This window comes from Polyodon spathula, chromosome 4, assembly GCF_017654505.1.
Source record: "Polyodon spathula isolate WHYD16114869_AA chromosome 4, ASM1765450v1, whole genome shotgun sequence".
NCBI lineage: Eukaryota > Metazoa > Chordata > Actinopteri > Acipenseriformes > Polyodontidae > Polyodon > Polyodon spathula.
This window is the reverse complement of record NC_054537.1, coordinates 77,783,008-77,797,429: the sequence shown is the minus strand read 5'-3', so window position 1 is coordinate 77,797,429 and position 14,422 is coordinate 77,783,008. Positions and strand designations below refer to the sequence as shown.

At 37.7% G+C, this 14,422-nt stretch overlaps 1 protein-coding gene across 1 annotated transcript in view; it reads right to left on the bottom strand.

Moving 5' to 3' along the window:
- Positions 1-6,111: 6,111 nt before the first annotated feature.
- The window catches only part of LOC121314898 (exostosin-1), a 95,311-nt gene continuing 87,000 nt past the window's right edge, over positions 6,112-14,422 (bottom strand). The window contains exons 9-11 of the mRNA XM_041248640.1: positions 10,766-10,926; positions 9,777-9,948; positions 6,112-8,173 (exon numbers count right to left, since the gene is read on the bottom strand). Of these exons, the coding sequence (XP_041104574.1) occupies positions 7,988-8,173; positions 9,777-9,948; positions 10,766-10,926 (519 nt within the window). The 3' untranslated portion in view covers positions 6,112-7,987. The remainder of the gene's footprint in view (positions 8,174-9,776; positions 9,949-10,765; positions 10,927-14,422) is intronic.

Sequence of the window (14,422 nt, the reverse complement as noted above, 5' to 3'; positions counted from 1 at the left end):
TGAAGGGAGACAGGAACACATTCGGAGGAGAAGGACAAGACTAAGAAGACCCTGCATATTCAATCCCAGGGTCACTTTGTTTGGGATGGTAGAAGATGTGGTGCTAAAGCGTTATCGTCTCAGCTCGGCAGGTCATCTTAGGCCTAGTAGTTGAATTGAGGGATGAACTAGACCCCAGCGTCAATCTAGGGACCGCTCCCTGCACATGTGAAAGTGTTGTTTTCTGCACTACTTAGCCTCTGGTTCTTTTCAGACCACAGTTGGACTGTCTGGGGAGATAACCCAATTCACTTTTCCAGAGTACTAAGCAAATTTCTGGCTGTCATACAGAAAGGGCATGATGAGTGACCTCAGTCATAAGGATTCAGCTCCTCAGAAAACTTTTATTTTCTGTTCGCCACAAAGACTTTGCTGCCCTTCCTCTGACAATTCTTTTTGGTTTGTATTTTCATGTTCCACAAATGTCATACAGCAACTACTGCTCTCTGTACTTCTAACTGCAAGTGCTGCCTCAAAATAGACTGATGTGTTCATTGAGAGCCTCATCATTTGTGCATATTGAGTAATTTGCATTGCTCTTAAGCTTACATAGGGTAAAGTGCAAAATAATTGCCTGGCCGCATGCTATTTGCACTGCGTTTATACTTAAATGTCCCCCTCAAGAGCAGAAAGCTGTGCATACTTGGGATTGCTGGCTGGTGCACCAGGGGCGTGGCCTGGACAGAGAAATAAGTAGGAGTAAGGACAGTGACAAGCAGTGTTTCCAGATCAGATGTTTTCCCTCCAGGTTTTATTTTTCTGCTCAGGGCAATCTGGAGGTATGAAATGGGCAGAGTTTTTTTTTTTTTTTTAAAAGTACGTTGTTAATTTTAGAGGATTTTCCAAAGACTTTTTTTTTTTCCCTGTCTGAAAACATTGTGTTTCCCAAGATTTATTCAAAATGTACAAGTCATTCCTTTACTAAAATGGCAGACCCACTGTGACATCATTCCAGTTGGCAACTGCGACCACTGATTTATATGATAATTGCATTTGCTTTATCCTGTTTTCTTTAAAAAAAGTGAAGCACATTTCCTATGAAAATGCACATGCAGTAGATTCCTGTGAAACACATATCCTGTGTGCATATCCCAGTAGTATGCATTTAACCAAAATAAGGAGAATATAAAATGTGTTACATTGTATATGTTACTGAGAATTGCATATGTTTTTAATTGTATAGAATGGTTACAGTAGGCACATGGGCTATGCAATTATCAAGAATGTACTGTAATATGATTTAATATGATCTGCTTCGGTACCAACAGTGTGCTTTGGACTGAGTACTCTATTTCTTTATTTTGTCATAGTCTGAGTAGCACTATGCTGCTCAGCTGTAGCGGTACCACTGCCTATTAAAGCAGCACGCTTTATCTGTTAAGTGTGGAGTCCCGGCATAATAAACCACTGCATTCGAGAACACGAAAACACAGCGCGAGGTCTGCCTTCATTTCCATGCAACGCTATTATATATAACGGCTTAATATTGCATTAGAAAAGATGATTGAAAGCAGACCTATATTAACATGAATCATAAACCATTAATCTTCAGTGTGACTCTGAGGACTATCTATCTAAATACTGCTTTAGCACTATATGTTTTTAATGAAGGTGAATTACTCAGCTATTAACCATTTTAAGACTTGTGCTTCATGCACATTGTGAGAAGGTGGTGGAATTCACTGGACACAAACACAGGGGTGTACCTTATTAAATTCACCACAATGTGGCATTGCGCTGCTGCCTCACCTGAATACCAACGATGCTAAACAGGGGGCCAATGGAGAGTGCGCACACATGCACGTCAAAATAATAGTCCAAACAAAAGGCGAAAGCAAAAGGAAAAAATAAAACAATAATAAAACTACAAACAAAAGGTTGCTGCTTCAGCAGTGTTCCCCCACCATCGCTACCCATACGGCTCGGGTCTTCAGCCTGTGCCTGCTCGCTACTCCTCTACCTAACATTGTGTGGGGATGCCCAAGGTTTCCCCGCTAAACTACACACGTTCCCGCTCGGGACTGTAATAAAAGAAAAGATTTATCCTCCCCGATTCCGGGCTATATTCTTCCATCTGTGTTGACAGGTTGGTAGCTCCAGATGCTGGCATTCTGTTCGGTCTCTCCTTTATGTTTGACCAGAGCTCCCGCTGTTGTTCTCCCAGAAGGGCTGACCTGAGGAGTAGCAACGCATTATTTTTATAGGTCAAGCGCCTGCTCAAGACCTGCCTCTCAACCACTCAGAGAAAGAGAAAGAGCAAGCCCTCTCCCAGCCTTCCCATGTCACTGCCGTGATTGACAGGCAGGCCCTCCATGGCTCCCAAGCTCCCCCTGCAGGATCATGCACGCACCAAAGAGCCAGAAGAGGCCCCCCCGTTATACACTTCCCATTGGTTTTTTAATTTGTTTTTTTTATAGTACAGGTACTACATATATAGTAGCACCATTTATAACTTAGTGATTGCATTGATGACAGAACTGATATAAATACACAGCTTGTATCTTACATTCAAATTTAAATGAAAACATACAGCATAGTGCTTAGTATGTATATATCACTTGCAATTGGTCACCATTTGGTTTTCCTGTGGAGCTCACCTCATTCTGTGTCCACTAGAGAATGCCACGATGCCGGCTGCTGTCACTTTTGATAAAAGCAAATCAACGAGGCAGGAGGGAAAAACAACAACTACTCAGTATTATCAAATATGATTTATTTTTAAAAATCATTTACAAAATTGTCATTTTCTAGTTTTTAATTCTCTCTCTATAAAAGTCATCAGAATGTTTGTTAATTAGAGGGGGATTGAAATAAGAGGACAGAATACAATACAGCATGTGTTATTCATTATAAATAGACCACTTTTTTTTTTTAAAGAAATAAAATAATGAAGTGTAATACATGCCCAGGTGCCTGTACCATAGGGACTGCAACCCCTCCCCACTAAATAGGGAATGTCAATGTCAGTTATCAATGTACCAATTGCTCCAGTGTAAGACAAGGTTTTACCAAAGAAAGTAAAAAGAGTCTTAATAAAAACAATAAAAAAAAAAAAAAAAAAAAAAATACAAGGCCAAAAAATGCAGTTGTCCAGTTTAAGACTAGAAAGCATAGTGGCTCTGACTAAAAGGCACATACACACTAACTAAACGAAAACAACAATACAGTATTTACAGAGGCTTACTCTGGGACAGCAGGCCCCCATGACAGGTATACATATTCATGCTATCTACTTGTTATGCGGAAGCAGACCTCAGGTAAAATTCTCTGAGTACTGTGACTTGAGAATACAAAAACAAAACAAAAAAATGATTACATGTTTTTATAGTTATACAGTATTGCTGTGTGTCCATATTTCAGACTCCCTCACATGTAGTTCAATCAATCCCGCTCTCAAAATTGACAAAAATGCATTGCAATAATAGGACTGTATTTAGACATCATTATGGTATTTGACTGCTACATGTGTACAGTATTTGGTTTGTTATTTTATAAAGATCTAGCAACAAACATAACCTTATTTACAGTGATTTATTTATTTTATATGCTGCATGAAAGCCAAGATAGTAATGTAGTGGTAAAACAATTTAGCTTTTTCATTTTCAGTGACACCATTTAAAATAAATTAATTGATATCATATTTCTTTTAACAATAATGAAGGTAAAAATGGTTATCAGCAGGTAACTTTTAACAGGAAACTATAGGAAGTAGTTCTCCAGGGACTGACAACTATATTTTAATTTGAACTACAGTTTGCAGATGCTGATACCAATGTATTTCTGTAATGAAAAAAAACAAAAGACAACCACCTTTTAAACTGGAAGTGCTGCCTTTCTGAAATATTTCCTTAAGCCATCAATGCACCTGTGACTTTAACAGAGATACTATAATAATGCCAACATGAGTTTACATAGACACTCATATGGTGAGTGGAAAACAGTTGTTGGAAAAAAAAAAAAGAAAAAACTAACAGCAGCAGCAGAAAGTCACATGACCTGTAGGTGAATATACAGTTCTTCTGGGGTGATCAAAAAAATTCTTGAGTGGCACACCAAGACACTTACAAACACACACAAAAAGATCAGTTTTTATCAGTGTACACAAATCTGAAGGATACTGTCTTTGGTGGCACTACCTATAAAAACAACCAACCTTCTGATGGAGAATCTAGAGGCTATTCCCTTTTTTTTAAATGAAGCTAAATCAAGTTATATGGCTTTCTCTCAATCACACTTTCAATTAGATTTTAATTGCACGGTGTCTGCATCACGCTAACCAACAGGGGGCAAACTATTTTAGAAAAGATGTGGCAACGCTATGAAAAAACATTGGCAACATATTCGAACAAAATCAAAATGTACATCTTATACATAATAAGGTATGCTTTTTTTTGTTTGTTTGCTTTACAATTTCTCTGTCTAAGTATTTTAAATCAATCATACACTATACTTTTTTTTTGTCAAAATAAATACAGGTTTATGTACATTGTGACAAGGCCTGCTCAACGTGTTTTGGTAATGATATGGTTTACTAGGCAGAGGTGGGATTTTCTACACGATTCAAAAAGAAGAAAAAAAAAGATGAAGAAAATCAATATTTAAAATGAGCACATTAAAGATATAAAAGGCTTGATATTTAATTAAAGTGATTTACAAGGAGAACGACACTTAATATTAACCAGAAGTGAGGCATTTATCTTCCCCTGTATGCTCACACACTGACAGCGTTCTCAGCTCAGTAATAGAAAGTCTATTTCTCTAAATACTATACATCATAAGCGCTCTAGTACTGTACACAACAATGAGAGTTATGCTCAGCCATTTACCATTTTTTAAGACCTGTGGTTTTAAACAGGAACAAAAAAGTCTCCTCAGCTTCTAGAACAACTTGGTAGTAAAGGAGGAAAATTGTCAAAATATTTGGTTATGAAGGTAATTCTCTGCATTTCCCTCATAGCTAACTGGGGTACCAAACCCGAGAAATTGTATTATGAAACTATTTTCTTGAGAATGGAAAACTGTCAAGTTGTACTGTTTCAAAGGAACAGCATACCGAAGGCTTCATGACTGGGACAGGGAGACTGAAGAGTTATCTGCGTTTATAATGATATTGACAACACCCTTTGATACCCAACCACAGCATTAAAAAAGAAAAAAAAAAAAGTTTTGTTGCTCAATGACTCCAATGTGTGTTCAACAATGAGTCTAACTACACCCCTCACCAGTGGTTAAAATTAAGTTTAGTCACCTTCACTAAAGGCCACTTGCTCAGCACTCCTTCAAGTCATCAGACATTCAAGTACCGGTAAAGCAAAGGCTAACATAGCCCTGCCTTTACAAAAATTGAACTTTTATTACAGATAGTAACAAGGAACTACCCCTTGTCAGAGCACCATTTCCTTGAAATTAAAATTGAAAAACAAATGAAGGTATTCAACCCACTTGATGAACCCCTGAATGACCCGGTCAAGAAGCCACAGTCAATTCCTCTATAAGGCATATTTACATGCGTGTGCATTGAAACCACGCAGCAGCTTGCCCCCCCCCCCCCCCCCCCCATTAGAGGCATAGCAGAATTCATTCAGGTACCGGGTTGGGAATTGGTGATATCTAACAGGCAATCAGTAGCTGCATGATGCAGTTAAGGGACATCTCTCTATTATGACTTATAAAGCCAAAGTAACTTACTAGAACCATAATAGGTCAAAAAATAAAAAAAAAAAAAAAAAAAAAAAAAAAAAAATGATGGTAGATTGACTTGTTCTTTATTTCTTTCAAACTTTCTCCTATTTTCATACTTTTATTAAAAAAGAATACATATATAAAAATAATACTGTAATAAATTTAGGAATCAGATGTGTAATGTCATAATTATGCAAAAAAAAAAAAAATGCTTAAAAAGTGGCAAAAGTAGAACACAGGGAAGAGGGAAAATTTGCCTCAAAGCCTAACGTAGTTCAGCTGTGGGGTATAGGAGTCCAGTGGTTAAAGAAAAGAGCTTGTAACCAGTAGTTCCCCGGTTCAAATCCCAGCTCAGCCACTGACTCATTGTGTGACCCTGCGCAAGTCACTTAATCTCCTTGTGCTCTGTCTTTCAGTTGAGATGTTGTTGTAAGTGACTGCAGCATAGTTCACACACCCTAGTCGCTAAGTTGTCTTGGATGAAGAAGTCTGCTAAATAAACAAATAATAATAATAATGGCATCCTTAAGGATGGAAACCTTTAGGGCAACAAATGGTGGTCAGGCTTTAAAATGTATTCCAAAAGAACAGGACAAGTAAAAGCACACAGTGGGTATCCCTTATGAATGCATTATTTGCTTTAGTGAATCTGTTCATAGAAAACAATGATAAGTTCTAGTGGGTTGCATGTGTACTGATAGTATCTTTGTTACTTAACCTACCACCAGCATCTGAAACTGGTGCAAGGACTTATTTGTAACTACTAGTTTATGCAAGTCTAGCCCACATCTTACTATGTGTTTTATTTCTAACTTTACCAATGAGAATAACGGATTCAAAACTACTTTGATTTTACATATTATTTCTTGATATCATATTGTATACACCCCAATAAGCAGTAGATAAGAGCAAAGCCCCCCAACTTAAGATCCTTCACTGAGATAAACCCCTCTATGGTCAAGATCCAAAGAATGATACAGAACACTGCATATTTTTTATACTCTTGTTACAGACTGCTGGTTTTGTATTTGGTGGCCCTGTAGCACACCCTCTAAATCTCAGCATGTTCACATCAAAATACTAACTTGGCTTATTAGGTAAAAAGCTTTTTTTTTTTCACTAAAATTGCCTGCAAGCAGCAGTCAGAGGGCTGAAGTTTAGAAGGTGTATTGCATCTCAGTTAGCTAAAGAATAGCAGGGTATTGCTTCAGAATAACAGCATATAAATACCCCTCAAAAGAGGGTTTTATTTTAAAAGTAACAAAAAGAGGTTAAAATTAAAAAATTGTGCTATTAGATCTTCCTACAGTAATAATAAAACACCACCTTAAAAAATACATTATTGCCCTGAATTGTCAAACCTTTCCTTTCTTATTTTGTACGAATCGTGTTTCCCTGGTACCTGCGGGCTGTCGAACAATAAAACATATATATATTAAAAAAAAATACAAAATTAAAACCATCAGGCTCTTTAATCAAAGAGCAATTTCTTTTAGCAATCCCTTTTAGCAACAGAACCTTTAATATATTACACCCACTGCTTCTCTCAAGGACAAGTGGTCAAAAAATGAAATATCCTATGTGATGTAACAAACAGCATTTCCCTACTCCGTCTTCTGCGTTGTTCTAATGAACTTAAATCAGGGTATTATTGAACCCTTGAAGGGTTATTTAATAAAAGGGGGACAAAGTCCTATACTGAAAAGCAAGTAAAAGTTTTTTTTTAAATAACCTTCATCCTTTCTTTTGTCATTTCACGCCTCACTTTAGTTTGCTTTCTGCTAATCTCAAATATGTTGTGTTTTTATTATTATTAGTCATTTAGCAGACGCTTTTATCCAAAGCGACTTACAGAGACCAGGGAGTGAACTGTGCATCACAACCGCTGCTGCAGAGTCACTTCCAATAGGACCTTGGTCTTATGTCTCATGCTTTGATATGAACAGCAGTAGCTGAGGGGTGGGGGGGGGGGCTCCTCTCTCTGTAACCTTGATCATAAAACAATACAAATCTGCACAGCTGAAAACAGAGGTGGGTGGAGATCGTTCTTTAATTTGTATCCCAGTAGTCGAACCACTTCTAGCCTGTGCAATGCTGCAGGATACCTGTGTAATAACAGTATATAGAAAGAGTTCCTAGCCAGGAGTCTTGTGATTTCATGTGCAGTTATTCCTCCTGGTTTGAAACATTGTGGGTGTGCTGCAAATTGAAGGGCTGAGACGATGAACTGATCTCTGTTCCCCAGCCCAGCTCAGCACAGTGTTTGTTAGAGTCGCTCAATGTCCCGATACTTTTTACGGAGAATGGAGACCTGGTCCTTGAAAAGGACTGGGTCCAGCCTCATCTGAGAGTGGATGAGAGGCATGGTGCCAAACCAGTTGGCAAATTTGTTCATGCAGGTCTGCCGCTGAGCAAAGTGGTCCGGATCAGCCCAGCGAGAGGCACGGGAGGACTGCAAGAAAGGAGATGAGAGAGGCATCACAATGATTGCTCACCACAGAAACATATTTACAAAATATGCCGTTATCTACTTCTTTAAGACTGCTTTTCATTCACAGATAGCTGTCACTCCATTAGTTACAACAATGTAGAATCACCCAAAGTGCTCAAATGGACCAACATACAGCAGACCTAATCAAAGGGTTAGGCTGAAAAAGACTGTCCAACAGTTTTCAGCTTGAAGCGAAAGTAAAGTAATCTATGGTCTCCTTTTCTGTAACACAAGATAAATAGGTTCCAATATTAATTTTAGCACTTCCTTATTGAGTATTGCTGCAAATTATGACAAAGGGATTAAAGTCACTTTAAACCAACATCTGGCTACTTAAGTCATTTTGCTGCTTTAAAGTCCTTATTTAGTGCGACAAAATTATTTTCCCTACCTAAAGGGTTTTTAATAATAAAAAAGCTATTGATATTGTTGTTTTTGAAGAGTCCTTGACATAACACATACTCCCTCTTCACATAGATGGGGTCAGTAAGAATTCTTCTTTTAATTGATGCTGCCTAAAAAGCTCCCAGAACACAATAACTTAGGTCACGATGACACTGCTTATGACCTGTCTGCCTCTCAGCGTTCTCGAAGTCTTTCAGTTAGAGAGAAGCATTCCATTAAGACTGAAAAGAGCAAATAACTACTGAGAGAAAAACTGGGGCCAGCAACTTTATATATTATATATATATATATATATATAGACACACAAACACAGCCTATAGAAAGATAACACCCCTTGAATTTTTTTCACATTTTGTTGTGTCAGTGCCTCAGAGTTTCATGCATTTAAATGAGGATTTTTTCCACTTATCTACACACCATACTCCACACTGTTAAGGGGAAAAAAAGTTTTTTTTGAGAAAAAAATTATATATTAAAAATACAAAACTGAAAGATCATAATTGGATAAGTCTCCACCCCCCTGAGTTAATACTTGGTGGAAGCACCTTTGGGAGCAATTACAGCTGTGAGTCTGTTGGGATAGGTCTCTACCAACTTTGCACACCTAGATTTGGCATTATTTGACCATTCTTCTTTACGAAACTGTTCAACCTCTGTTAAATTCCTTGGGGAGCATTGATGGACAGCAATCTTCAAGTCATACCACAAATTTTATATATATAATGCATGTGTGTGTGTGTGTGTGTGTTTATTTTAAATATTCATGTTTAGGTTATACACTTTCTTTACTTCCCATAAAAATGTATGTAAAAGATGAGAAAAAAATCCAGTGTTACCGTGGAAGGAAAGCTTTTTTTTTTTTTTTTTTTTTTTTTTTTTTTTTACCTGTCAACTACCATAACAAAGAAATGTGGAGGGCAAGTTCAACATTTCTGCAGTGGAACCATTTGAAGATATTTATAGGCGCCTCTCATTACTAACACACCTAGATCAAACAGTTTGTTACCTCCCTCGCTGCCTGCACTTCCGTACATGTCACCCTTTTCCATTTTGCTATCCAGTTATTCATAGGGACTGGATTTCTTTGGCAAACACTAGCTGCTTGTCTGTTTACAAAAAAAAAAGATTACAAAAGCACTCAAGCCTAGTTCTCCATCACCTGTCCCATCATGGTCTCCTTGTACTGCTTCTTTTGTGTGACTTTAATAGGAGGCAGCTTGGTGACTGCTGACACAAGGAAATTCATCAGGATGTCCTCACAGTTAGCCAGTTGATCCACCATATTCTTCAGGCTAGCAGGCAGGTAATTTGTGTACAAGTAGTGATAATATCTGCAAGTAAAAACACAGGATGAAAATTAGAATTTTTTCCATCTCACAAGAAAGACATCTAACAAGATAAGGAACATGTACACCTAATCAAACAGGACATTTCAGTATTGCTAAACTGACCAAATGCTAAAACCAAAAACCTAACACAAGTACATGTCCTTGTATCTTTCACTTGATATTACTGTGTATGGCTTAACTGTTTTGCAGTAGGAGGTAGACGTTTGATTTTTCCTGATGTTTTTGTTTAAGCTCCAGTAGCACCTGGACATTTCCTCTGCAAATAGGCTTGATTTAACTAATTTCTGCTTTGATGTACCAGATAAGTGTTATCATCACAATATCTAACTATACACAAGACCCAAGTCTTCTATAATATACTGCACATCAAAGAGTTTACACAATTATCCAATCCTGACATCTGACGTTGTACATAGAGGCAGCACGCTATGATAGAGCCATTATTCCTGAAAGAAATATCTACATTTTACATGTCACACTTTGTAAGAACTAACCACCTCCATATTATGTGAATAATACTTTTAAATTGTACTTCTCGTGCTGTGTGCATGTGTGTAGCAAAGGCACACAAAAAACCTGAAAATTGATACTCTGCTATTTAATAACATTTCTCTTTGGAATGAAGGCTATCATGGCAGAAAAATATAAACAAATCTTTAGATTCAATTGATAGTCAAGCAAACTCATGCATTTCAGTATTCCTACCAAACAACCAATTTTACTTCTTCCTTTAAAAAAAGATAATCTACTTTTAACAGTTCTTTAGTGTAGGTTGTAGTTCACCAGTCCTGTTACTTACCTGTGGTATATAGCAGCTCCGGTCAATATCATAGAATAGTCATTAGTCCACTTCGAGGTATATCCCCACCTCTCCTTGTTGCTGTCCCAGAAGTGACTCCGGGCAGGGTATCCCACAATCCTCTCTGGAAAACTCTGCCACACTGTAAAGGCAAAATCCACCTGCAAAACAGAAAGAAAAGAACCAAGATTCATATTTTTGCCTCAGAATCACTTTACTTCCAACAAACTAAACCAATTTGATACACTGTCACATCTGTACCATCCGTCAAATACCTACATAATTGCATTAAATAGTTTTCCTGTAAATGAGGAAGAAATAAGTTCAAATGATCTCTTTGTGTGGTTATCCGATTTGACTTTCCCCCTAAAGCAGTGGTTCTCAAACTTTTTCAATGTAGGGGCTGCCTTGGTGTTTGGATTTTTCCCACAGACCACTTGCCATGCATTTTTTATACAACAGCATTTTGAAGACTACTTTTTATGTGCACAGTAATCTCCGGCTAAGACGACACCAAAGCAAGCAAGCAGAGTGTTCTCTAAAACTGAGTTAGCCACCAGACACAATAGGAATCAATCAATAAAAAATAAATAAATAAATAAATGAAGATGTGGTGCACTGACAGTCAATGATATGACAGTAGTTCTGGAAAGATTTAATAAACTAATCAACTTGTCATTGCGAGAGTGCCTCAAGACACTCTCACAATGACAAGTCACTTTTGAAAAGACAGAATAAACCATTTTGATTAAAGTTTTGATGATGAGTTATAAGGTTACACAACAGTATTGAAACCGTTGTAAATAAATTGATAATGGTGCCAAGAAGGTGTTCTTTTAAGAGTTCCTGTTCCTTTAGCCGGAGCATTTACAACGGGAAAATCAGTTTCACCACAAGGATGTTCCCTTGAGCGAAGTGTCCTCTTAGGAGGTGTTCCTATACGCAGAGACTACTGTATATGTATAAGTTGCTGTTGGCAAACTTCCTGTTTCTTTTGTATATAATGTTTTAGTTTTTCACATTTTGCCTACTTTGTAGACAAATGGCACCTCAATTTTGCAGGTTTAAGAGTTTTGTTTGACAAAACCTGCTGACAAATGATGCACTGGGGCTTGGTTCGTCCTCAGATCCTGTACATGTAAATACGTGCTGGCCCTACAACCGTTACCTCCTGCAGCAAATTAATCTATCCATTGAGTCACCAGGTTCGCTTGTTGTACATATCAAAAACATTGGAATATGAAGACGAGGTGGGTGGGAAACAATTTGAAAAGTGTTAAAATGACTGGAGAGAGTACAGGATGTTACATACCACTTCTGGTGGGCTATGATGTGTAAATGAAACGGGATTGAAACACACAGTCGATAGGATTTATAGCATTTTGGTTAAATATGACAGCGTCAAGAACAGACAGTATACGTTATTTCCAAAAGTAGTGTTAACAAAATTTCCTTCTGGCATATAGCCTTGTGAGATATTAAACCTGGCTTCACATTCACACAAAGGTACAGTTCACAAGTTAAAGCTGCAAGCCTTTTTTTTTTTGTTTCACATTAACTTGTACTATATGCAGCTAACCCTGTCAAAAACATATGGAAAGAGGTCTATTCCTATATCTCTGTCAACACTGCAGCACACATTTTATATTGTTGTAAATGAAAAGTACTAAAACTGTGGTGTCGTGTTGTTGTTTTGTTTGTTTTAATTTAGTCATTCCAACCGAGCGAAAAGGCTGCGACAGCTAGATTACTTTTTTTTTCTCTGGACAGTGAAGAATAAGCACAGATTAGAAAGATGTGCATTTACGTGAATGTTAGATAGATATTTTAAATGATTTTGGCAACAAAAAAAAGTCTAATTTTGACAAGACAAATGTACCTTCATAATATGCAAGTTATTTAGTTAGTATTTGTTTCACATTAAAAAGCTGTTTCGGTCCCAGAGTGGCTCATCCAGTTAAAGTGCTGCCACTGGGAGCGCAGGATGGGTCACACAGCTTGGACGACACCAGTTTGAGTCCGGGCTGTGGAAAGATTCTGAACTTTGCTGGGGACCCTGAGGGGGACGTCACATTGGTTCTGATGCTCCCGGGGTGGGGGATGGGAAACCGGCAGGGACCCCTCCTCCTCATCGCGCAACAGCGAACCCTACTGGCGAGACACCGCGCACATTCAGAGTACATGTAAATACATGCTGGCCTTGCAACATTCATAAAAATCAAGGCTGATCTCTGTTCTCCGGGATTGGTAGGCCGCCCACCTCTGATCTGGATTGCTCGGCATAAAAGAGATTCTGGCTGTTGGCTTGTGAGATTGGAGGATGCTCACACGCCCTCAGAATGGCTGCGCTGCGGTAAAAAGAAAAACATTTCATTCCGCATTCCAAACTGGGGGAAAATAAATAAATAAATAAATAAATAATTGGTCACTCTAAAATTTAAAAAAAAAATCTAAATAAAGCTGTTTCAGTTAATGGCGATTAAAAATAAAGCTGTTTCTTTGAAGGCGATGCTTGGTATTGCATCAAAGAGAGCTGTAATATATATTAATTTCTAAACACATCCATAATAAAAGAAAATTGATAACGGGGAAACAAGCAGACTATATACATATCTTACAATTATATATCACGTGGTTAAATCTGTTTGTTGTGTTAGTATTAGTAGTAGCGCAACGTGTGATTGTGTAGAAATGGGATTTTGCAAGAACTGTACATCCCAAACTTTGGGAGTTGTTTGCACACCACCTGGAGTTTACTCACGGACCACATTTTAAATTGATACAGTTTCCCGATTTTAAGCAGCCTGAAAAAATAATATGAAAAACTTTATGATGGAGAGTGAATTGTGACTGCTTCTAACCTTGCACTTGCCTGGAGATACGCTGCTAGAACGTGAATTTACTCACGTTAAATCGGTCCCAAGCAGCAAGTGCAAACCAGTTTATAAGCTTGTGTTCAGCTAACAAAAGTGCACTATTAAGGAGGACTATAAAATGTACGGTGAAATTGAAAACTCCTCGATTTGTTTTCTTATCTGTTGATATGCAACTATGGCTTTAATAAAATAGATATTATGAGGACTTGCTTTATCTGAAGCAAAAAATACATAAATTGGCCATCCAAGGATTTCTAGGTGACGATGTATGCCACTTCAGCCCTTTCACACCACTCCGCCAACAAAGTGCCGCCTTCAACAACATTAATTCACATTAATTACCACTCCATGACTCAGATTTCTGTCTCAATTCCTCTAACTCACTTAAGTCTCTTATCTGTCTTCAAGACTTTTTTTCAGTTCCACCACACATTACTCAATCTCCTAGCAACCGTCTTTAGTGCCATTAAACTCTTTTCTGAACATCTTAAGAACAAAAATACCTTCCACACTGGGGTCACAGTGAATCTACAGTGTTGTGATAAAGTTAATGGGTTGATTCAAATTGAAAATAAACGTCGGGAAAAATACACTATTGTCAGAAAAATGACTTGAAGGTTGTTATGCTAGTAAAAGGAAAGACATGTTTTTGAAATACTTATTTATGGACCATTTAAACTGTATTAATCACGTAGGCGTGTTTAAATCAACCCTTTTATTACACTGCTAAAGACATTAACAAAGATTACAGAGCTCTGTGATAGTGCAGGGTACACAGTTT